At 36.0% G+C, this 21,250-nt stretch overlaps 3 protein-coding genes across 9 annotated transcripts; 1 reads left to right on the forward strand and 2 right to left on the reverse strand.

The window, feature by feature from the left end:
* The first annotated feature begins 4 nt into the window (after window positions 1-4).
* On the forward strand, window positions 5-3,787 carry LOC123321489 (small G protein signaling modulator 3 homolog). 2 transcript variants are annotated; one of them, XM_044909127.1, is made up of 14 exons: window positions 5-147; window positions 201-403; window positions 479-577; window positions 634-752; window positions 833-1,088; window positions 1,147-1,277; window positions 1,353-1,681; window positions 1,742-1,887; window positions 1,985-2,114; window positions 2,166-2,313; window positions 2,368-2,478; window positions 2,532-2,699; window positions 2,880-3,183; window positions 3,274-3,787. In XM_044909127.1, the coding sequence occupies exons 1-14, from the start codon at window positions 79-81 to the stop codon at window positions 3,467-3,469; spliced, it is 2,409 nt and encodes an 802-aa protein (XP_044765062.1). In that variant the 5' UTR covers window positions 5-78; the 3' UTR covers window positions 3,470-3,787. The 2 variants fall into 2 exon arrangements, with proteins under 2 accessions (XP_044765062.1, XP_044765063.1); XM_044909128.1 differs by having other exon boundaries at window positions 2,565-2,699.
* Window positions 3,788-3,858: 71 nt separating this feature from the next.
* On the reverse strand, window positions 3,859-5,447 carry LOC123321482 (NAD-dependent protein deacylase-like). The gene is made up of 5 exons (XM_044909116.1): window positions 5,021-5,447; window positions 4,752-4,966; window positions 4,543-4,682; window positions 4,336-4,480; window positions 3,859-4,059 (listed from the first exon to the last, which is right to left on the reverse strand). The coding sequence occupies exons 1-5, from the start codon at window positions 5,327-5,329 to the stop codon at window positions 3,999-4,001; spliced, it is 870 nt and encodes a 289-aa protein (XP_044765051.1). The 5' UTR covers window positions 5,330-5,447; the 3' UTR covers window positions 3,859-3,998.
* A 359-nt stretch (window positions 5,448-5,806) lies between these two features.
* LOC123322204 (LIM domain only protein 7) lies at window positions 5,807-21,079 on the reverse strand. 6 transcript variants are annotated; one of them, XM_044910078.1, is made up of 11 exons: window positions 20,923-21,079; window positions 11,305-11,399; window positions 10,895-11,095; window positions 10,639-10,781; window positions 10,458-10,581; window positions 8,610-10,397; window positions 8,287-8,511; window positions 7,341-8,009; window positions 6,547-6,689; window positions 6,326-6,489; window positions 5,807-6,147 (listed from the first exon to the last, which is right to left on the reverse strand). In XM_044910078.1, the coding sequence occupies exons 2-11, from the start codon at window positions 11,344-11,346 to the stop codon at window positions 5,960-5,962; spliced, it is 3,687 nt and encodes a 1,228-aa protein (XP_044766013.1). In that variant the 5' UTR covers window positions 11,347-11,399; window positions 20,923-21,079; the 3' UTR covers window positions 5,807-5,959. The 6 variants fall into 6 exon arrangements, with proteins under 6 accessions (XP_044766013.1, XP_044766010.1, XP_044766011.1 ...); XM_044910075.1 differs by having other exon boundaries at window positions 10,639-10,796; XM_044910076.1 differs by having other exon boundaries at window positions 10,639-10,796; window positions 20,828-20,968.
* Window positions 21,080-21,250: the final 171 nt, after the last annotated feature.

Below are 21,250 nucleotides of genomic sequence, written 5' to 3' on the forward strand. Positions count from 1 at the left end.
AATGGAATATGTTAGCTTAATGAAGGAAATTTCGATTTGATTAACAGAGCAAAATAATTTTTTATTGATTACAACAAAATGGATCTGGCAAAATCATTCTTCAATCAAAGAGATCATGATGGTTATGTTGATAAGGAGGGCCACAATGTAAGATTATTCACCAATTTTCTGGGTAAATTTCTCATATTTATATGTTGTAGAAACGTGAACTACAACTAGTTATTGATGGAGATGATTTGGCTGAAGGTTGTGCTGAAACTTTCTCCGAGGCTTCAAGTTTGAATGATTCTTTGATACCGAGTCCAGGTGGTCCTTTTTCTGCCCTAATTCCAAGTATGTGGCCTCAAGATTTACTGGCCAAGTCTGTAGTTCCTGATGACCCTAACTCGCAACCAGAATACAGGTAGTTATATCTCTTTTAGGGTGACTAATCTAATAGTATACTCGGAATATGTTGAGCCTGGTGAGTTTTTTACAGGTTTGATGAGTTCGGGTTCAGAGTGGATGAAGAAGATGGTCCAGAGCAAAATTCTAAAAAACTTCTTGGTATTCCATTTGTGGAAGATCCTCAGCATAGGTATGGAAAGTAGCCGTTGCATTCTATTTTTGTATGAGAATCTTTGTGATTTTCAGACTTAGATGGGTGGCCCATTTGGAATTTTCTCACAACAAGGAAGTTTCTGAGTTAACCTGGGATAAAGTAGAAGTCAGGCTCCCTAGAACTGATAAATTATGCTCAATGATGAAGTCGGGTGAGAAGAAACACTTGAAATAATTTTTACAGATTCACAATTCAATTAGCATCAGTCTGATTCAGTTTAATGTATTGTAGGAATTCCACATTCTCTACGCTCTCAGATTTGGGTAAGAATATCAGGTGCTTTGGAAAAGAAACAACAGTCTGAACTGAGTTATAAAGAAATAGTCAAGATGTCTAGCAGCGATTCTCTGATGACATCGAAGCAAATTGAGAAAGATCTACTACATGTTATGCCAACTAATGCTTGTTTCAGTAATTCAAACAGCACTGGAGTACCTAGGCTTCGGAGAATATTGAGAGGAATTGCATGGTTATATCCAGAAATTGGGTAAATATATAATTAGTTGTATTCATATCTTGCATTTGGAACATTGTTTTTTTTTAAGGTACTGCCAAGGCACAGGAATGATTGTTGCAAGTTTATTGCTGCTGTTAGAAGAAGAAGATGCATTTTGGATAATGGTTACAATAGTTGAAGACCTCTTGCCAGCCTCCTACTACAGTTCAACTCTGTTAGGTTTGTTTCAGTCATCGCTTATTTTATTATTGAAATAATTAAATTGTGGAAAACATACATTTATTGTAATTTCAGGGGTGCAAGCCGATCAACGTGTTCTACGGAATCTCATATCAAATTATCTGCCAGATTTGGATGAAAAATTGAAAACTCACGATATCGAATTGTCCTTGATTACTTTGAACTGGTTTCTTGCTTTATTTGCCAATGTAGTCCATATGAAAATTTTACTCAGAATTTGGGATTTGTTCTTTTTTCATGGTTCGATTGTTTTATTCCAAATCAGTTTGGGAATGCTGAAAATGAAAGAAAAACATATCAAGGAACTAGAAAATTCTGCCGAAATATTCAATGTGCTATCCTCTATACCGGTAGAGATTGATGACGTTGAGCAACTTATGGAGGTAATAAAATGAAATTTTTGAGCTATTCCATAAGACAAAAATGTATGAAACTGCCCATAGGTTTCACTCACACTCACTGCTTCTTTGAATGAGCTTATGATAGAAACTTATCGAAGAAGACACCTGGCCTACTTAATGGCTGATCAAGGGACTCTTGTAGGTAACCCTGAAGCCCTGCCAAATCTGCCAAAGCAACATTTATCAAGGTAATCTCAACATTTTGAAAAGTCTTCATTTTTCATTATTGAATATCACTAATTTATTTCGAATTACTGCAAGAAAACATGATATCTTCTATTTTAGGCGTCAAGTAAAAAAGAATAAGTCGATGATTCAAATGCTATTATTCAATGAAGTTGATGAGAATGATATAAAATCAAAAAATATCAAGCAGACTGAAATATTGGTAGATTTGAGAGAAGCTGTTCTTCAGGTATTATATAAAATGCCTGAATCGATCGAACATTAATCTGTTTTTTTTAAGATAACTAGATATTTTTTACAAATGGATCCCAAATTGAGCTCGGAAATATCGTTAGTTGCCGACTATTCCATGGAATCTCATGCTGCAGATCATTCCAATTATATAAACGTTTCCAAAAATAGGAAACGTAGAGCTAAGGCTTTATTAGGTGATTAAATGTATATTCACCTTGAAAGGGCTTATTTTAGTTGCTTTTTTTTAGACTTCGAGCGTCATGATGACGACGAACTAGGTTTTAGAAAAAATGATATCATTACACTCATAAGCCAAAAGGACGAGCACTGTTGGATAGGAGAACTGAACGGTCTCAGAGGTGATTAATCTTATGACAACTGGCATATTGTGTTTTTAATCATTGTTATTTAGGTTGGTTTCCAGCAAAATTTGTCCAACTTTTAGATGAAAGGAGTAAGCAGTATAGTTCAGCAGGTGATGATAGCATATCAGAGACCGTGACTGATTTAGTTAGAGGAACTTTATGTCCAGTTATTAAGCAAGTTCTAGAACATGGCATGAAAAAGCCAATATTCCTAGGTAACATTTTACTAATTTCATTCCATATGAATATATCTTTTATGAGAAACTGTTGATTGACTTTTTAATATACACTTATTCCCAATTAAAAAGATAGATTCTGGTGAGATATAATATCTTGACAGCATTATTTCAACTGCCCTGTATAAAATTCAGGTCTGAGATCTTTTCTACGTTTAGGAGGCCCGTGTCATCCATGGCTTTTCATTGAAGAATGTGCAACGAAAGAAGTTGAAAAGGATTTCAATTCAGTATACAGTAGACTAGTACTATGTAAGACGTATAGGTTAGACGAGGATGGCAAAGTTTTAACGCCGGAGGAGCTGTTGTACCGATGTGTTCAAGCAGTTAATTTGACCCATGATAACGCCCATGCGCAAATGGATGTCAAGTTGAGGTCTTTGATATGTATGGGTTTGAACGAGCAAGTTCTTCATTTGTGGTTGGAAGTCTTATGTTCCAGTAGCGAGGTTGTGCAGAAATGGTGAGATATTACTCGACACTAGAGTTAACTAACGAAAAGAATATTTTCTATAGGCCACTATTCAAAATTTGTAATGCTCATTTTTTGTAGGTATCACCCTTGGTCATTTGTTTATAGCCCAGGATGGGTACAGATCAAATGTGATTTGAGGATTCTCTCACAACTCTCGTTCAATCTGAACCCCAATTGGGAACTGCCAGTAAAGAAGGAGAATAATAATCAACCACTAAAAGATGGAGTGAGAGATATGTTGGTGAAACATCATCTTTTCAGTTGGGACATCTAGATGAGCTTTCTAAGATACATCATGAATCCATTCCAAAAAATTGACACAAATTTTTCCAAGAAGTTCTAATTGTTTATAATCATATCAAATTCAAATGTGTTTATTTACACCCGTAACAACGTAATATTTTTATATCTTCATGATGGTTTTGCCTATGTTCATTGACTCTACCTCAATTTTACGTAAATATGCGTGGCAGTTGGACATTTGTAATATTTATCAATTTTTTGGAATATGCATTAATACTGTGTAACTTATTTATTTTGTTAATTCTTAGGGAAATCCATATATTTAATAAACTAATTTTATTGTTTTCTAGAAGATGTTTTATTCAACGGCTTTCCATTGAATTAGAAAGTAGGGAGATTTCAGGAGAGTAAAAGCAAATCTTATATTGATTGAGAACATTTAATAGTACAATATTCAACAGAAAATAAAAAGGGGTCTCCCGTAGACTCCCAACATAAACGTAAGGCTCAATACTCTGAATAAATTAATTTCATTGATAAGGAAGTATCACAATTCCTCCTTATAATTCCACCCCTAAAGCTTCTGGCAGAGTAGCAGTACAAGATCCAGGGAAGTAAAACCTAAAATTTCATAAAGAAAAGTGAAAATGTTCACAGCATCTTTTGTCAGCCTTGAACAAATGACACTGATGTTCGAAATTAAAAAAGGACCTCGTTCTTTCACCAACAGTAGGGAACACTTGGCCTGCTTCCACACCTTTTATGAGGAAAACTCTAAATTACCTACATAAAGGTTTATGAGATTAACTTCCCCCACTACTACTGAAAATCAGTGTAGTGAAAGGTTTCCATAGAAATCAAGATATGTATTACACAATATTTAAAAGAAAATCTTACTTGAAGGCTTCTGAAGTGGGATATTCGTTTATGTTGAATTCAGCAACAGGCACACACCTTTCTTTGATGGTTTGAACAAATATGGGGTGGGCCATGAAGGAAGTTCCTATCACTATGAAAAGATGGCACTCTTCAACCAATCGCCCTAAAAATACCATTTGAGTTTACCATACTGAACAATGTTTTTATGCTCTAAACAAATCTTACGATATTCTTCCATTACATCAGGATCCAGGTACTCCCCGAACCATACTATGTGAGGCCTCAATAGAGAACAGCATTTGATGCACTTTGGTAAATCTTCTATCTTGACAACGGGTAGCTCACTTTGTAAGCTTTCAGAACTTCTAAGGACAAATTTTGAAAAAATCTGAAATATTCAATTTGAAAACTGAATCATGAATAAACACTTTTACCCTAGTCCTTTCAAGGCTTCGCAAATAGGAACATCTGTATTTTCATAAATAAGGCTACATTTGGTACATCTAACTTTCCTGAGAGCCCCATGAAGTTCGATTACTTTCTTAGAACCAGCTCTGATGTGCAACCCATCAACATTCTGTGTTATGATGGAAAATTTACGGTTTTCTTTGATACATTTCTCCTCGTACTTTGCAAGAGCCAAATGTGCCTATGGATAATTTAGTTTAGAAGGAAGAAGTAAGTCAATATTAATCTCATCAACCTTGTTTGGCTCTGCTCTGAAAGCCACTTCTCTTCTGTAACTATAAAATTGCCACACAAGAGATGGAAACTTGTGGAAAGCTGCTGGAGAAGCTAATTCTTTAGCACTGAAAGTTCTCCATAACCCTCCAGATCCCCGAAATACAGGTATACCTGATTCAGCGGATATTCCAGCACCTGTGAGGACAACTATTTTTTTTGCATCGTCCACGACCCTTCGAAACAGCCCATAATCACTTATGAACTTGATGGATTTCCTTGATTTTCTCGACATCCTGAACACCGCTATGAAAATATTGGAGGGAAACATGGAGGAGAGTGTACAAAAACTATTCGCAAAACAATTGATGATTCTTGAAGTTGTCTTTCTTGTTAACAGTAGTTTGTCTATGGTTAACAATAATAAGACAGTGGAACCAAAAGGTCCTGCCTGTCACCGGTGGGTCCTTACGCATGCCCACATGCCACTCATGGGCAGTAGTATGGAGGGTACCCTCCATAGGCAGTAGATAATCTGTATCGACGGGTAGGGCTGTTTGGGATGGAGATTAGGCTACCCTCCATACTAGTTGGGAAGCTATGGTATTTAATTTGATAATGTAACGGTAGGTGGCGACACTAGTATAGCTTAAGAGATATTTCTGCCTCCAATAGTTGACTCAACTTTTCTGAATAGCGAAATTTTTACATTTATACTGGGTTAGGCGACAAAAATTTGGTTGGTTGTTATCCCCTCCCCGTGCTGAAAGCACGTGTTGTGTCAGGGTGTTCTTTGGAATAAGCAAAATATGTTATTGGTCTTTTATTTTCAATATAGAAGTATATAGATACAAATTCCAATGAATATAACAATAATAAATATCTTATTTTATATACACTTATTGAATAATACATAAATTTGTTCCAAGAGATGAGTGTACAACAGATATCTTAGATTAGGTTAGACACAACTGAATTTAACACCATCGTCGCTGGAGTAGCAGTTATGGCAATGAAGCTTTTGATTTCGCACTCTAACATCGGTTCCATTCAAGCCGTTTCCAAGTTGAACATGGCATACGCAACATTTGAAGCATTCCATGTGATAGAAAAGGCACAAAGTTTCTATAATCATAGCTGCTCCTCTACCTGAAATGCCAACATTTTGTAATTAATTTCGTGGTCCTCTAGACCGAATATATCTCCTGCAGAACAGGAAACTCATGAACAACTATCCGAGCAATTGAGATTAAATGCTTCGATGATGGATTTATGGAATGTCATCTAGATTGCTCGAGTAGTTGTCCAGAAAATGATTTCACATTACCCAATTCATTCCCACAAAATGAACATTTCTTTTTTCCACTAACACTCAGGATCCTGTTTGTACCCTCTTCGGAAGCCATTGATCTTGGCTGAGTAACAGGCAACGATGGTCCAATATTTTGAAGCTCCATATATGGTTGGATCTCGTTATTTACACTGGTTAACCTAAAAATAAAATATTGAAACTGTAGGATTGTGGAGTTCCAATTACGATTTACTCACTTTCTTATGGAGCTTTTGGAGCTGGCGTGAGATGGTGGTATTGGGCCTCTATTTATGAGGTTAGGCACTGAAGGATCAGCTATTTGTTTATAATGCCAATTGTTATAATTCTTCTGATCTTGTAATCTCCTCAATTCAGCCTCCTAGAACGATGACGATAGGATGAAATTCGTAGGTAATGAGAAGGAAGGGAAGATGAAGCAGATCCGAAGAAGATAAAACACCGATTTAACAGGCCATACCTTCACGAACATGCGGAAAATATTCATGCACCTATCTGACAACTTTTACAGAGAAACGTTTCAGGATATTCCACTTGCACATAGTTTGATGATATAACTGATGTTATTTTCCTAAAAATTTTTTTGGGATAATAGACATCATTGACCAATGAACTCATGTCTGAAACCGCTTATTAATAATAAGTACCAAAATACATTCAAATATTGGGTATTTGTATCTGAAGGTAGCACGTTATTCACTTCTTTGATTATTTCGGTTCACAAAGGGTAGTTTTGAAGGGGCGAGTTATCCATAATACAAAAATGGAATTTTCTGAGTGAAAATATATAAAATCATGTGTCTGAAATGGAAATATAATCTTCAAGAAAAAGAAACCCTGGCTTGAGATATTGAGAAAGCCCCAGAGAATTAAGCTTAGATTTATATTAGTTGATCAGAACGTGAAGAAAGCCATGCAGAACGTGTGTTGTTAATAAAACACCCAAGTTAATAATTGTTATGGATTTGGCGAAGACGACAATCACCCATTCCAGTTTTTTATCTCAACTAACCTGATACAACCAATGCTGATCGTAACTCCTCGTCTCAACATTGTGACGAGGTTTCGGCCAGGCATTACCTACAACATTTCTATTATGGGTTTTCAATGGAGGAAGTTCTCCATTACTTGGCGTGAACATCTGAGGTTTGTGGTGACAAGCAGATTGTTCACCCTGTTGTAGAAATTTATTGGTGGTGTGATGTTGAAGGCCACCTGTGGGGTATGGTAAAATAGGTTTTCTGGCAGGGACTTCGAAAGCTGACCTGTGTACATCGTGCTGAAATTTAGGCATAGAAGTTTTCTCGTATTTCTCGATTGTTTGGAAGTCGTTCCTAATCGCATGGTTGTAGAGGTATCCAGGTAAATTCGGCACTGATTTTCTAAATTTCAGATCGACATCGTGTATCGATCTGAACAAGTCGCTCGGCTTATTCGGGTGTTCCTTCTCTACTTTCAAACATTGCAATTCCGGCATAGATTTTCTGCATTCCAGTGCCGATGATGGGCTGTCGAAAATATTCTCCAGGGAATAACGCTTGTTTTTAGCGAATACCCTGGAGCAATTTTGTCGGAACAGTAGGTTATCCCGTTTTCTCTTCAGTTCCTCCTGTTCCAATTGCTGCAGTTCCTTCTCTACTTTTAGCACTTCTGAATCCTGATCATCCAAGTAATCAGGTTTCTGAAAAACATTGTCACTCAGCATGCACAAACGACATTAAACAAGCCCACATTAAACAAAACTTCATGCATATTTCGAATGATCTAAAAAACACTCTAGTTTCTTTCAACACTGTTTTTATTAGAGGCCTATTCAATTTACATAAATTTGAGAACAATTCTTGAAACACTGAATTTATTATATTCAATTCCTCTTGTCTGAATTTTCATCCTGTAAAAAATTCAGAGGTGTTTTTTAGATTGATCAGTTACAGCTTGGGATGGAATTAGGGACTAACCTTATCGTAGTATGAGGCATCAGCCGGCTTTTGGACATACATGGTCGATGGGACAGTGCGGGTCAATGGTATCGGTGGTTTTTGTACTTTTTCCGGTGCTTTCTCTTCAGGTTTCACGTCAGTAACTCGAAATTTTTCAGCTTTCTCGACCATCTCGATTATTTCACGTTCACGTTTTGTTATTTCATCCTCTTCAACAGGGGACTTCTTCGACGAGGAAGTTGCCTACAAATATCGAACATTGACAATTTGCTTGTTGTTACATTAATAGACAATTTATTAAAAGATGTTCGTAAAATTCGAATGGTGTGAACAGTACATACCAATATTTCAACAGATTTGTCCAGTGCTTCATTTGATGATTTACTGATAACACTATTGTCAATGTCTAATCCAGAGTTTTGACTCTCAGCGCCAACGTAATCACTAATTTTGCTTTCGTACAACTGCTTGGCCAAAATTTCCTCAACTTTCGACTGCTCTCGTTCGGATACCGCTATCGAAATTCCTTCTAGTGGATCTCTTTCAGCGTCGCTAGGTTCGTTCAAACCTAGAAAACTGGATCGCTTGAGAGTTATCTCTTTCTTTATTCTCTTCGTAGAGTTCATCCTTTTAATGTTTAAATCCTGAGGCTTCTCATCGTCAAGTACTGGCGGTGGGGGTGGTTTCACCTTGGGCGGTTCGACCATCTTCGTTGGTAGAAGAGGGAAATTCGGATCAAAAACGAATTCCTCATTACCCATTGGGGAGGTGAGAGTATCTACGATATTCAAATAGTCAATATTGTCGAGTCGTTGATTCTCAGCGGGGGTAATATCGATTATTTTTGGGATTTCATTTTTAACTTCGGGTAATTCTAGGAGTACTTGTGATGTTTCATTTATTATTGGTACTTCCTTCTCTGAATGCTCATCGGTTTCATTTGAACTTAAATTGATCGAGTCAACATCTCCCAAAGTACTTTCCTCAATTCTTCTAGATTGAGGATCTGGAGAACTGAATACGCTATCTTTTGAAATGCTCGAAATTGTACTCGGTTCATACTGAGAGTTTGTACCATCAAGTAAATCAATATTTGATTGATTGTTGACATTCTCCTCAGTTAGTTTAAGTACATGATCGTCGTATATATTATTGTTGTCTTCCATGTCTTTATAATATTTTTGTCGGGGATGGAAATCATCGTTAACAGTTTCATGCGAATTAGTGTTGGATTCAACTTCTTCAGCAGTATCATCGGCTTGACTGACCGAGCAAGATACATCTGCTGTGTGAATGCCACTATCCTCTCTATCCGATGAAAGTGCCATATAATCGGTTGAGGATACAGATGGTGGGTAATTGTTATCCTCTAATCCACTGTAAAACGTATCGGAAGACTTGTCATCGCTCTGACTCTCAACCTCTTTGAGGTCGTTTTTATCAGAGTACAAAAAAATGTCAGAGGTCTCGGAGGAGCTCATCCTCTCCCTCCAGGGCACGATGTTTATGTTGATTTTCTCACGACGTTCAGTGTATTCTTGATTGTTGTTCATCGGGATATCGTTGTTGAAATCATTCCTTATGGTTTCTGTACATGGTTTGTCGAAAAGTTGGGAGATTTGCTTAACTTTTGGCTTTATATTAATATTATCTACATATTTAACTGTTTGATCACTGCACTTCTCCAAACTTTTCAACCTCTGTTTAATACTAACAGAGTTCTCGAACTCCTGCAGGACACGAGCTGTCGTCTTGGGCACATTTTGGTCATCCGCCGTTTGAGGCCTGTCAAACAACTCCTTCCTTTTTACAATTTCCCCCTTTGGGACAACAGAAATCACCTCCGAAGTACGTCTTGGCATTTCAGATATTCTGTTGAGAATCGTATCGTCTATTCTCGATTTTATTCTAGACCTATAGCCCTCTATCGCTCCCTCATAAGTATATTGACCGATTTTAGACGCGTTGTTGTTATCTTGCGCGTCTTTAGAATCTAGCTGCTTATTCGAAGTTGGTTGATGATTATTATTGTTGTTGTATGCAACATCTGATTTCGAGGCATTCGAAATATATTCAGCCGAAGAATCTTTTCTCGAGGATGAATCATCGCTTGAATACTGATCAACAGTCTGAAAAAAACGGACTTGAGGTATTCGTAACAAAAAAACAGAATATTCGTGGTTAATTACCAATGTATTCCTTTCACTTGATCCAGAGTCCTGACTTCTATCACTTCTCGAATCGGATATACCAAGATCGCTCCAGTCGTTCGCTTCATCTAAGTATATAGGTATTGAATACTTGGATTTCCCTCTACAAAATAAATATTAAAATAATGTAAAGCTCTTTCAGGGTTCACAAAAGATTTACCTTTCTTCTAAGATTTCATTGAATGTCTTGCTCCTGCGCCTAGACCTGCCATTGTCTTCCTGTTCAAACTTCTTCACTTCCACCACCCTCTCGATAATGTGCTCTTGTAGTTTTCTCCGGCTACTCTTCCAGTTGTCCAAATTCTGCGAAATAGAAAACTGTTTCATGTTAAAAGTAGACATCAAACCCAATAATTGAAGACAGCTTGTCCAGATCGAAAGACGAAATGAATAAGTTAAATTATGACTGAACTCACAGCTTGCCAATCTTCAGTTTCGTCCTGGACCTCTCGCCTCTCCTTCTTGATCTTCTCGACCTTCTGTATCTGCTCCTTGGCCTTCTGGAAGAGCGGGGGCGGCGCCACCTTTATGAACTGTAGAGGGTTCGTGGCCGGCTTTGGGGGTGGCGGTTTGGTAACTCTGCATTTCGTTGGCAGATATTCTGTGTTGGAAGAAATCTGAAAAAAATTCAACACGTGATGAAATAACTGAAGGGTTCAAGTTATCACGAAAGGGGGGACAATTTGACATTGAATTATTGGGCAAAAACCAAATTTTGAACGGTTAAATTCGTCAAATTACAGTACCATTCTGGAGCGAGGCCGATGTTGTTGTTATCACATCGATTCGAAAACAAACTAAGATAACACATGTGTCTTGTACTCACTCTAAATTCCGAATGTTCATTTTCCATGCCGTGTTCATCCATAGGCTAACGCAAGAACCATCATTCATTCCTCGTGTTCAACAAAGAGATCGACACTGAAAACAAAAATCGCTTTAAAATTTCTAATCGATCGTTTTTAGAAAAAAAAATTGTTTGTCCATTCCGAAAAGGCGAAACTGGGAATTATGCAAACTAGATTTCGGTAAGACGCCAAAATCGTACTCCTCTCTTGCACCTGAATTCAACAACTGAAAATTCGCCGATGCAACTTTGTGTTCTAACACATAAATCCCGCATACCAATACAGAAATCGCAAGGTCTAAATATAAAATTGCAATAAATTGCGGGAGATCAACGTAGCTGAACAATGATTCATTCGTACTATGTGGCGAATTGAAAATTTTCATGAAAACACTCGTAAATACGAATTTTCCGCCGTACATTTTTTTCACTCTTTACGAGTTTGTTGTGAATCACGCGAATTTCGAGGTATTAGTTTCATCGGACATTTATTATCCTTGTTTACCTAGCGCGTTCGAAGAATGCGAGAAAATGTTCAACAACGCGATCCAGTTACAGAAAGAAAATAAATACCGTTTCACCGCTAGTTTGAAATGTAGCAAAGAAACATTTTACGGCATCTTTTTCGTCCTCAACCTTTAATAAACGCCGCAAATTATACAGGTAGTTGTGCGTAATGTCTTGAATATCCGAGGCGCAATTGAAATGGGAACTCTTAAATAGTTAAAAATATATCGAGGCAGAAGCGATTCGATCTAGCGTCCATGCTAAAGGAAATACAAGCTTAACCTGAGTGAATCTCCAAATTTAACGACCCCGAAAACATTGAGCGGTGAAAATAAACAACCCCAAGTATTAAATTTCGTGTTAGAGCATGGGAAAAAATTATATAATGCCTTCCTGAAATTTTGATAGTAGTTGATTCCCGAAAACGAATTGAAAAAACTGAGTTCACAGAAGGTTTAATATTTCAACAATCTTAAAAATGCTCCAGCTTTTTTATGAATACAAAATAACAATTCCATAAGTTTCCAGGAACTCGAAAGTGCATTGTAACATTTTTTTGGGCCATTTATAAAGAGGAAACTAGTAAATGACAAAATGAACACGAGTAATAGGCATTTAATGGTAGGAAATCATTAGAACTAAATGTCGTAATCCCGAAATGTTAATTACCATATCACATTGATTTACTATTAGTCGTTTCCTATTTTCTTCTGCTCAAGATATAAAATAAATAATTTCAGGGGTTCCTTGTATTTGATCCGAGTCATATTTTCGAGATAAGCAATAGTTATGAATCTGACAACATAAATGATAACACTAATAACAATTTACGGTTCACATTCGAATCGAATCGACATAAATTAATCTTCGCACTAGAAACATCATGGAATATTGAAAAAAATACATGGGGAGTTGAATATAGGACGTACTGTCCAGGAAAAAAACCAAATTTAAGATCGCAGTTCAATCAAAAGTACCCTATATGAATTTATTTTATAGTGTGTGTTGTAGAATTTTTATACCAGCTGAGTATTTCTGTTTTGTTCAGTAAATGTTTAATTTTTTCCACATCTGAGTAGATATGAATAATGGATAAACATCAATATTATTGAAATTCATGTAGGAAGTTACAACAAAATGATTATGAGTACTAAGTCTACTAAACAATAAATATGTGGTACAAAACCATCCACGAAAAGGTCCAATAAACATTATCCTTATCGGATGTCACGATGCAGTCAAGAATCGATTAGATTTCAACACTCGGGTTACCTTTGGCAAACTCACACTTCTCATACCTCCAAAACACAAAATTTCGCGTATTCTTCACAAACAGGTCGACAACATAACAAACACAGTGTTGGAAAATATGCATTCAAAGCGACCACGGCAACAGCTACTGCGATTTCACAAATTTCAACAATGGCTTGGGAAATATTTCGTTAATTTCAGTGAAATGTTCCGTCGATGAACTTACACAACATTCCCATTCATGAATTGGCAGTTACCTGAAGCGATGTTCAACTACGGAACCACGAGAGTGTTAAATATTTCCAAGTTCCAGGATACCACCATGCCCACGAGATTATTTTCACTGGGACTGGTGGTTTGTCTCTACCTGGGAAGTTATTACCTACTCCACATCTGTCAATAAATCTATGGCAAGCAGTTCCACCCTGTGTAATACTCGTCTTTGAAGAATAACAGACTGCTCGACGAAGGTCTCCTTGCTGAAAAGTACCTTCTAGAGGATTTTTCTGAATGTTGTCCCTAAACCCCTTAACGAATCGATTTTCAACCTCTCTGTATGTTGTTTAGAGTAGATTTACAGCCAAATTCTTCGGAACATCTACTCTTTCACTATTCCAATTCGAATGAAAACCATTTCGACGAAATGCATCAACCAGCGAAAGAAAAAACTTGAAGATGAAGAGCTATTTCGAATACCTCTATACTCAAACTCTAATTGGAATTTTGTATAACAATTTTCGTACTCACATTCACTCTTCAGTAAAACAAAAAGCTTCAAAGTCGACATAGCGAGTCTTGATTTTTGTAAAAGTACAATACTATAGATGACAAAATACGAATTTCCAAAAAAAATCGTTCACTTTCTCTCATTACTGAAAATGAGAGTGAACGTTGATTGCTACTGTACAGGGACACCCAGTATAAACCGAATAATGATCTACATTCACACAGACACTCCACAATTTAGAAAGTGAAAACGAGGAATACGTTATGAGGTAATATCATAATTACCGCATTAAACGTGTTAAATAATTACAAATTTATACGAGCGCCAATAGAATATGATTGTTAACAGAACTTTCAGAATTTTATGGGGAATAAATCATGGAAAACCTAAATAAATACGACGAAAGTTGGGAATCACTCAAACTGCCTGAAATTGTGGACACCTGTAGAATTGAAATGGATGTTTTATGAGTAGTTTGTTTGTTTCAATATTGACTGAGAAACTTCAACAAAAATAAGGGAACAAGACAAATTTACTACCCTAATATAACTCAGGGACATTCCAAGTATAAGTATAAACCGCTTGTTTTGAATCAAGACGGTTTTGATCATGTGGGCTTACAATTTGTTTTATACATTTTTGATCCACTCCTGTGGGCGATTTCATGTTAACCTTGTTTATACAGAGTGAGCAAAAATAACACAAAAAATTTATATCTTCGGTATTTCATGTATAATGGTGGAGTTTGTCATGCCAGAAATTGATGGATTTTGGTGGCTGAGGATGATGGATGAATTTATTGGTTCATAATGCAGAATCGAATTATGTATACCTACGAGAATATAATAAAATCGAGCCAATTCACGAAAAAAAAAGAAGGGTGCGATGACTCATTTTCGCGCATGCACCATTTTGCAACAATCTTCCAAGCAACACTCGAAATTAATTATAGATCATTAACCTTTACCTGCGTGATTTGAAATAAAAATGTGCTTAAATGTATCATATTGAGGTACAGAAAGCATCACTGTAATGAGAAAATATGTTAATTAAGAGAATATTTACACTACTCCTATATCCCTACAGATTTGAGAAGTGTAAAATGTCAACAGCCAAATAACTGTAGCACTGACCTATCGTAAAACGATGAAATCTTCACTTCAAAAACAACAAACGAAAATTGACCACACATACAATTATTTTAATGAAAAAATACTGGAACAAAAAGAGAATAAAAACGATTTCGAAGTAGATATCTGAAATTTTTGAATCTTCGAATCATTACGGTGGAATATTAAATCTGAATTCGTGGAAAACTTGATGAATCGATCAGAATCAAGGTTCAACGTGGATTATCTACAAGCTGCACAATACCGAGATTAAGTTTATTTACATTGAAAGCCTTTGGCATCGATCTATGAAAAAATGAATCTTTGAATCATCAATCGCATGAAACTGATACGCCAATTATTATCATTTGTATGAACTCGATATTAAAAGTAACTTTGAAAAAACTACAGATTTCTAGGGAATACTCTGATCATAAAGGCACTTGAATGAAGGTATAGTCTCGTGATATAACAATACCAGGCCTTATGCTAATAATGTCAACAAAAACCGGTAAGTTTGAATTCCAACAAGCGAGACAGAATGTTATATACATACATTGCAAATATTTGTGAATGCAGCCTCCAGCAAGGGGCGTGGAACCATGTTAATTCGCACTCGATCTTCGTGAACGCTCAGATATACTGGAAATCATTTTTTTTCACAGCTCAACTCAACGATCGGAATTATTTAAAAGTAAAAGTCTGATGGGAATGTAATGACTGTTGTTTTTATTCGGATCATTACTTTTATGAAACTTTCACAAATTGACGACGGACAAAATTGACACGCTTCATCCTACGAATTGAACGAAACTAAATGAAAATTTGCCGACGATTCCTGTCTCACACTACTGCACGGTTAATTTGTTACGTGAGAAGTTTGAAATTGAGCTAGTATCTATCCCCCCTGAATCTACTTCCTCTAAGTTATTTCCTTGAGGAAACTCCAGCAGCTATCTCCGAGTTCACATTTTTTTTGCAAAAATTTCATCGATACTTTATTCTTATACCAAATTTCATCGAGTTACCACTAGTATTACTGGAGAAAAAGTGTCTAGGGTTAGAATAATTTTCAAAAGCCCGCTTCTGAAGGTGGAAGAGGAAACATTACTCCCTCAATCTTTTTTTTTTACTGCATTAAAATGAGGAATACTCATTAAATTTTCACCCTGATCGTTATTTACGACTACGTCACAATTTCACTTAGAAATCATAATTTAAATTCATTGTCGCTTCCTTCTGCGACATGTCCATTCTAAGCACGTTCAAGTCTGCATCTTATAACGAAAATTTCGTCGGCATAATGCATGAGTAGAATTAAATTCAAGATCCACGAATTCCCTTTTTTTGTGTGTGCCTTTCTATGAACAATGTGTTCAAAAAGGGATGAAACTACATCGAAGTATTCGATGTAGTAAAGCTATTGGAACGTTGGTCCATTCATAAGATGAAGAAGGTAGGCTTGACCCAACTGAGAGTTTTTCAACAATTAATTTTTTTCATGATGCTCATAGAATGTACGTTTACTCTGTTATGTTGTAAGGGTGGTTACTAAAAGGATATTTCCAGAATTGTCCGACCGCCGTATAATGAACTTTGCAATGTAAAATTCTTTAATCCATTAGTTCCCAACACGAACATTCTTAATTAGGATAGTTTAATGCACGACTCTCGCTAATATTTCACAAACACTGTTTGCAATTTCCTTAAATGGATGTCACCATAAAAACATGCAAACGTTGGAAAAAAATTGTCGTTTGGATGCTTCTACCTAATCCGAATGGCACACAATAAAGGATTATATCGTTAGTGAACAGTTGTAACGAAATGTAAGCAGTATTTCGACATGGTTTCATTTCTTTCGATTTTGACGGGAAGCGGACCCAAACCTATTCAGCAATTAGCACTAGATTGAGATTCTAAACAAATAGACCCTAAAGATTACAAGACAACGTTCAATGGATTGAGTTTAATGCAATTGCCTAGAATTTTTGAAGAAACCATTCTTGGGTAGTCAGGTTTTTACCCAATAACTGCAATGATAATGCAGTCCAGATGGTAAGAACATCGATAAAGTCGACTTTCTAGATGAAAATACAATCAAGTTGTTGTGATTGTCTGATTTCTGTCCTAGATTACCATCTATCTATTTGGTTTCCATCACTCAAGCAGTGTACAGAGTGTATAGAATGCAGATTGCAAGATTCCAACGTTACTTTCAACCATTTTCGCAAAATTTTGCACTTCTTAACAAGGAAAATTCCTCAAAAAGCCAGATCCAACAGTATCTCAAAAATTTGTTATCAAAATGAGAACTGCTCTCCTCCTACCATGATCAGGTAAAACTGTTAGAATGATACGAACTATCTCTGAGCTGAAACAATCGCGGAATGATCAAACTTAATTTCACGAGATACACGATGAAAATTAAACAAACCTACATCTCGAAGATACAGATAATGTATTATTTAAACAGAAATTTAATGAGCCTTTCCATTGAAGGTTACCTGTAACAATTGGAAAGTGAACTTACAAGTTTCAAAAATGACGACTTCTACAGTTGAACCTTGAAATTTCTCGTAAGAAAATTGAGTATTCTCATTCTAGATCGAGCTATAATCGCAGGAATTTTGACAAAGGAAGGAAGGTTTCTGAAAAATTAGTTATGCAACAGTTATAACGTATTTCAGTTAGGTCAGCCTGTATAATCTGGAAACTGAGAAGAAACAGTTTGAACTGATTAATAAATGAATGGGCGATATCTGTGGGTTTTTTTCTTCTTGTCGTTTCGAACGTTGAAAAACGTATGGGAAGTTTTTTTTTATTTCTACGAATTCTTGGAAATATACCTGAATCACCCACCGGCCAAATTGGTCATCGGGTATTTTGCGTAGGCGTTGCGAAGTCATCACGAATCATCCTGCACCTAATTCAACGTATAAGTTTCAAAAATCCTCCAATGATTGCGTAGCAGTTCTGCCATGACTGCGAAATTAATTTTATAGGTACAACATTCTTATATGCATCGGGTGTTAGACGAAGCATAAGCGTCGATTTATAAGAGGCTACGTTCTATTCTTGGCACTCTAGATAATTAGACCTAACAGTTAGATGCATGTGTATTCCAGATACTTTGCCTTTTCACTCACCAAGGTTCCGTTACTAAAAACAGAAGCTTGTTGTTCCTGAATTATATGGATTCGGAAACTAGAAGAATGACATCAAATTTCTTTGTCTCCTTAACAACCCCGACAATACCCAATTATCCTCTAGAAACGAACAAGGAGATCGAATTCTATATACGATAACCTCAATGGAATTACACGTATTGAAACCTCCAGCATCCAAAACTTGAAATAATACAAAAAACAAATGATCAAGTGGACCAAATCTGAAGGTCCACCTGAACAATCAATGATGAAAGAAATTTTTCCAAAATATGAACTGTGTTTCTGAATGCAGAAGAAAAATTTTACTCCTTCGGAGTAAAATCAACTTGTCTGCTTTTTCCAACAAAAAAAATATCTTACAGTGAAAATAATTCAGTTGGCCTGTTTTAACTGGACCCCTTGTATACAAGGCATCATTCAATAGACCTCCAATAAATGCTCTGAGAGTTATCGATGGATACTTGAGAATTCTTGGATGGAATCTACCTACTTGAATTATTTCCATTTATAAGTGGTTTCGTATCGTTGGGCAACTGACGTCTAATTCCCACAATAAGTTCTCATGTGAAAAACATAGAGGGAAAATCACATGAAAAGAGATATCTCAATATATAGTGGCATGAATAATGAGAATCTCGCTGAAACATGATATGATATTGATACACACTCGGTTACGGTCCTTTATTGATGAATTTATGTTGAACTTCATCTGAAGATCTCTTCAGATAGAATTTATATTTAGTTAAAAAAGTTAATCAATACCGAATAACACGAATCGAATGTTTGTGGGTCATTTTTTCAGCCACTTTTTTAGTAAGTTCCTAGGTAAATGTTTTTTTTGCCTTTTAACACGAGGATGCTGTCTTGTCTTCAATACAACGCTCAAGAAAAAAGACGAGTACAGCGAATAGCATCAGTTGGGTGATGATAAACAAAGCTATATGCCTCATTGGAAGGGCACAAAAACATCTGTATGAATTACAGATCTGTAACAAATGTTCGGTTTGGCATTTACACAGCACGAGCAGGAATTTGCTTTCACTTGATTAATTCGTGTTTAGAGTGTAAAGATCGTACGCGTTTGAAGAATCTGTATGCGAAATGTATGCGTCTTACATGTCTTCGTTTGTTATTCAACACCGAAAACTTTCAAAGAAATATCCAAAGATACAGGCAATACTTATTATTCGAAAAACGATGAGAATTTTGCACAAACTTTTTTTAATAATTCCACCTTCTAACTTTTTAAAACAATCCACCCCCAACAAAGTATTTAATTAATCAATAAAACAGGGAAATGACAAAACTGGCTGCCATGGATAGGTACCACACAATATTGATTCCAATTATATTCTGATTGGTCGAACGATACAAAATCAATAAAAAATTAAATATGTGAACTGAAAATAACAAACCAGACCGTTTAATTAAATAGGTATGCATGAATGCCACAACTTTTTTCACACGATCAGAGTGAATGATATCGAAGGAAGACCTTCCAGAAGCCAAAAAAATGGTTGGAATAATATAAATACCACCCCCTTATCAGAGGGGTCAAAGAAAACCATCTGGTTTCCACCTTAATTCGAAGCAGCTGTGTTTTTGGGGCTTCATCAGCGGGTGGAACATTGATTTTTTCGATTTTATTGCTCAATCTGTGTGAATTGGATACAGTGTATTGGATAACATAGCTGGAAAATGTATTTCCGTTGACCTTCATGTCAACCAGCGTTTCATATTTAGCCAATTAGTCAATAGAAGGTGTATCCATTGAAACATAGGTACGATGATTCAAACGTGAACGTTCAGAGCAGATCATGAACAAATATTGCACAAAATGGGATATGACGTATATTAAAATGAATTTGAAATAATCATTTAAAACAAAATACAGTTAAAATATCCTCGAGTCTTCTTTCTAAATGGTAGTTCTGATAAAACATAACATAATATACATAGATGGATGTTACATTCCCAATATTAGCAGTGTAATCAAAGACGAAATCGATGTGTACGCTTTTTACACAAACAATACAAATGCATAACTAGAAAAAATGCTATCGGTTAAGTGTCTTGACACTGAGATGAAAAATTCAACTGTAGGTACTTATTCACTCAAAACGTCATACAAATGGATATGCCAAAACAAAATTTGTTAATTTGGAACATTCGGTAGTTTTTTTAGAATAAACCTCCCCATTTAATGAATTACGTTTTATTATTCTGAGCTTTATTGAACTGAGAGAGTCAGGCCTGAAATAAAATTTCCATTGAACAAAAATCCCATGAAATGTTAGTTCGAGGATCTTAAACTGAAAAGCAGGTATCCTGTGAACAAATTGTTATACTATTCAGATTATATAACAGTTTACTTGACTGCAGTTTGAAAGTACAAAAATATTAACATTGATTCAAAGTTTGAAGGAGAATCTGCAAATAATACACATAATTGAAGTTGGACAATCCGCATGAAATTCCTGATTATTATTACTAGATTATTGTGAAACCAGATGAGAACTAGGTTAATTTAGAACGACCTTGATGAACAACAAGTTTTCCTCTCTATTTTTCCCTTTTTGGGAAAATTCTTGCAGTAATACTTATTATCTATAAATATCAGAAAAGGAATATAACACTTGCTGCAATCACCATTAGATATTCATTCCTTTCAGATATATGAGGAGTTCATTTCTAATTCCTAGGAATTCGTATTGAGGATTAAAAAATTTCTAGGATACCTGGACGGAAATGGACAAACCACTAAAACACATGACACAGCGTAGACCGTCATGATAACACTAAAAGCTTATCACATATTTACACTAATGTTTACCTTTCAAGTAATTCATTTAATAAACATAAAACCGACTTAATTTGTAACATCCAAACTTCACACACAACACACAACAACAAAATACTGTAAACGTCAAGTATCACTTTGAGAACCCGTACCACAGATAATAAGAGGTCAGCTGACAACACAGAGATGAGTCTGTGGTTCGGTCAGCAAATTTGAATTGCAGCGACATGGTGGTGACAGTGAGAACTAGAAAGTTAGAAGTCAAATCCGTAGTAGTGTTATGTCATTTTTGAAGGGGAACGATTTGAAAACACCCTGTACATTTCGAAGATCTTTTCGATTCTGTTAAACCGACACCAGA

The sequence above is a fragment of the Coccinella septempunctata genome, chromosome X (assembly GCF_907165205.1).
Source record: "Coccinella septempunctata chromosome X, icCocSept1.1, whole genome shotgun sequence".
Taxonomy (NCBI): domain Eukaryota; kingdom Metazoa; phylum Arthropoda; class Insecta; order Coleoptera; family Coccinellidae; genus Coccinella; species Coccinella septempunctata.

What these genes read in the sequence shown, in the direction of transcription:
- LOC123321489 (XM_044909127.1), top strand. Translation starts at nt 79, where the DNA reads ATGGATCTGGCAAAATCATTCTTCAATCAAAGAGATCATGATGGTTAT. An exon ending in ATGCTCAATGATGAAGTCGG is followed by an intron (nt 753 to 832) that starts GTGAGAAGAAAC and finishes AATGTATTGTAG; the next exon opens with GAATTCCACATTCTCTACGC. An exon ending in TAGAGCTAAGGCTTTATTAG is followed by an intron (nt 2,314 to 2,367) that starts GTGATTAAATGT and finishes GCTTTTTTTTAG; the next exon opens with ACTTCGAGCGTCATGATGAC.
- LOC123321482 (XM_044909116.1), bottom strand. Translation starts at nt 5,329, where the DNA reads ATGTTTCCCTCCAATATTTTCATAGCGGTGTTCAGGATGTCGAGAAAA. An exon ending in GAAGCCTTGAAAGGACTAGG is followed by an intron (nt 4,683 to 4,751) that starts GTAAAAGTGTTT and finishes ATTTGTCCTTAG; the next exon opens with AAGTTCTGAAAGCTTACAAA. An exon ending in TGATGTAATGGAAGAATATC is followed by an intron (nt 4,481 to 4,542) that starts GTAAGATTTGTT and finishes TGGTATTTTTAG; the next exon opens with GGCGATTGGTTGAAGAGTGC.
- LOC123322204 (XM_044910075.1), bottom strand. Translation starts at nt 11,346, where the DNA reads ATGGATGAACACGGCATGGAAAATGAACATTCGGAATTTAGA. An exon ending in ATGAACATTCGGAATTTAGA is followed by an intron (nt 11,096 to 11,304) that starts GTGAGTACAAGA and finishes AATTTTTTTCAG; the next exon opens with ATTTCTTCCAACACAGAATA. An exon ending in ATCAGCATTGGTTGTATCAG is followed by an intron (nt 6,690 to 7,340) that starts GTTAGTTGAGAT and finishes TCATCGTTCTAG; the next exon opens with GAGGCTGAATTGAGGAGATT.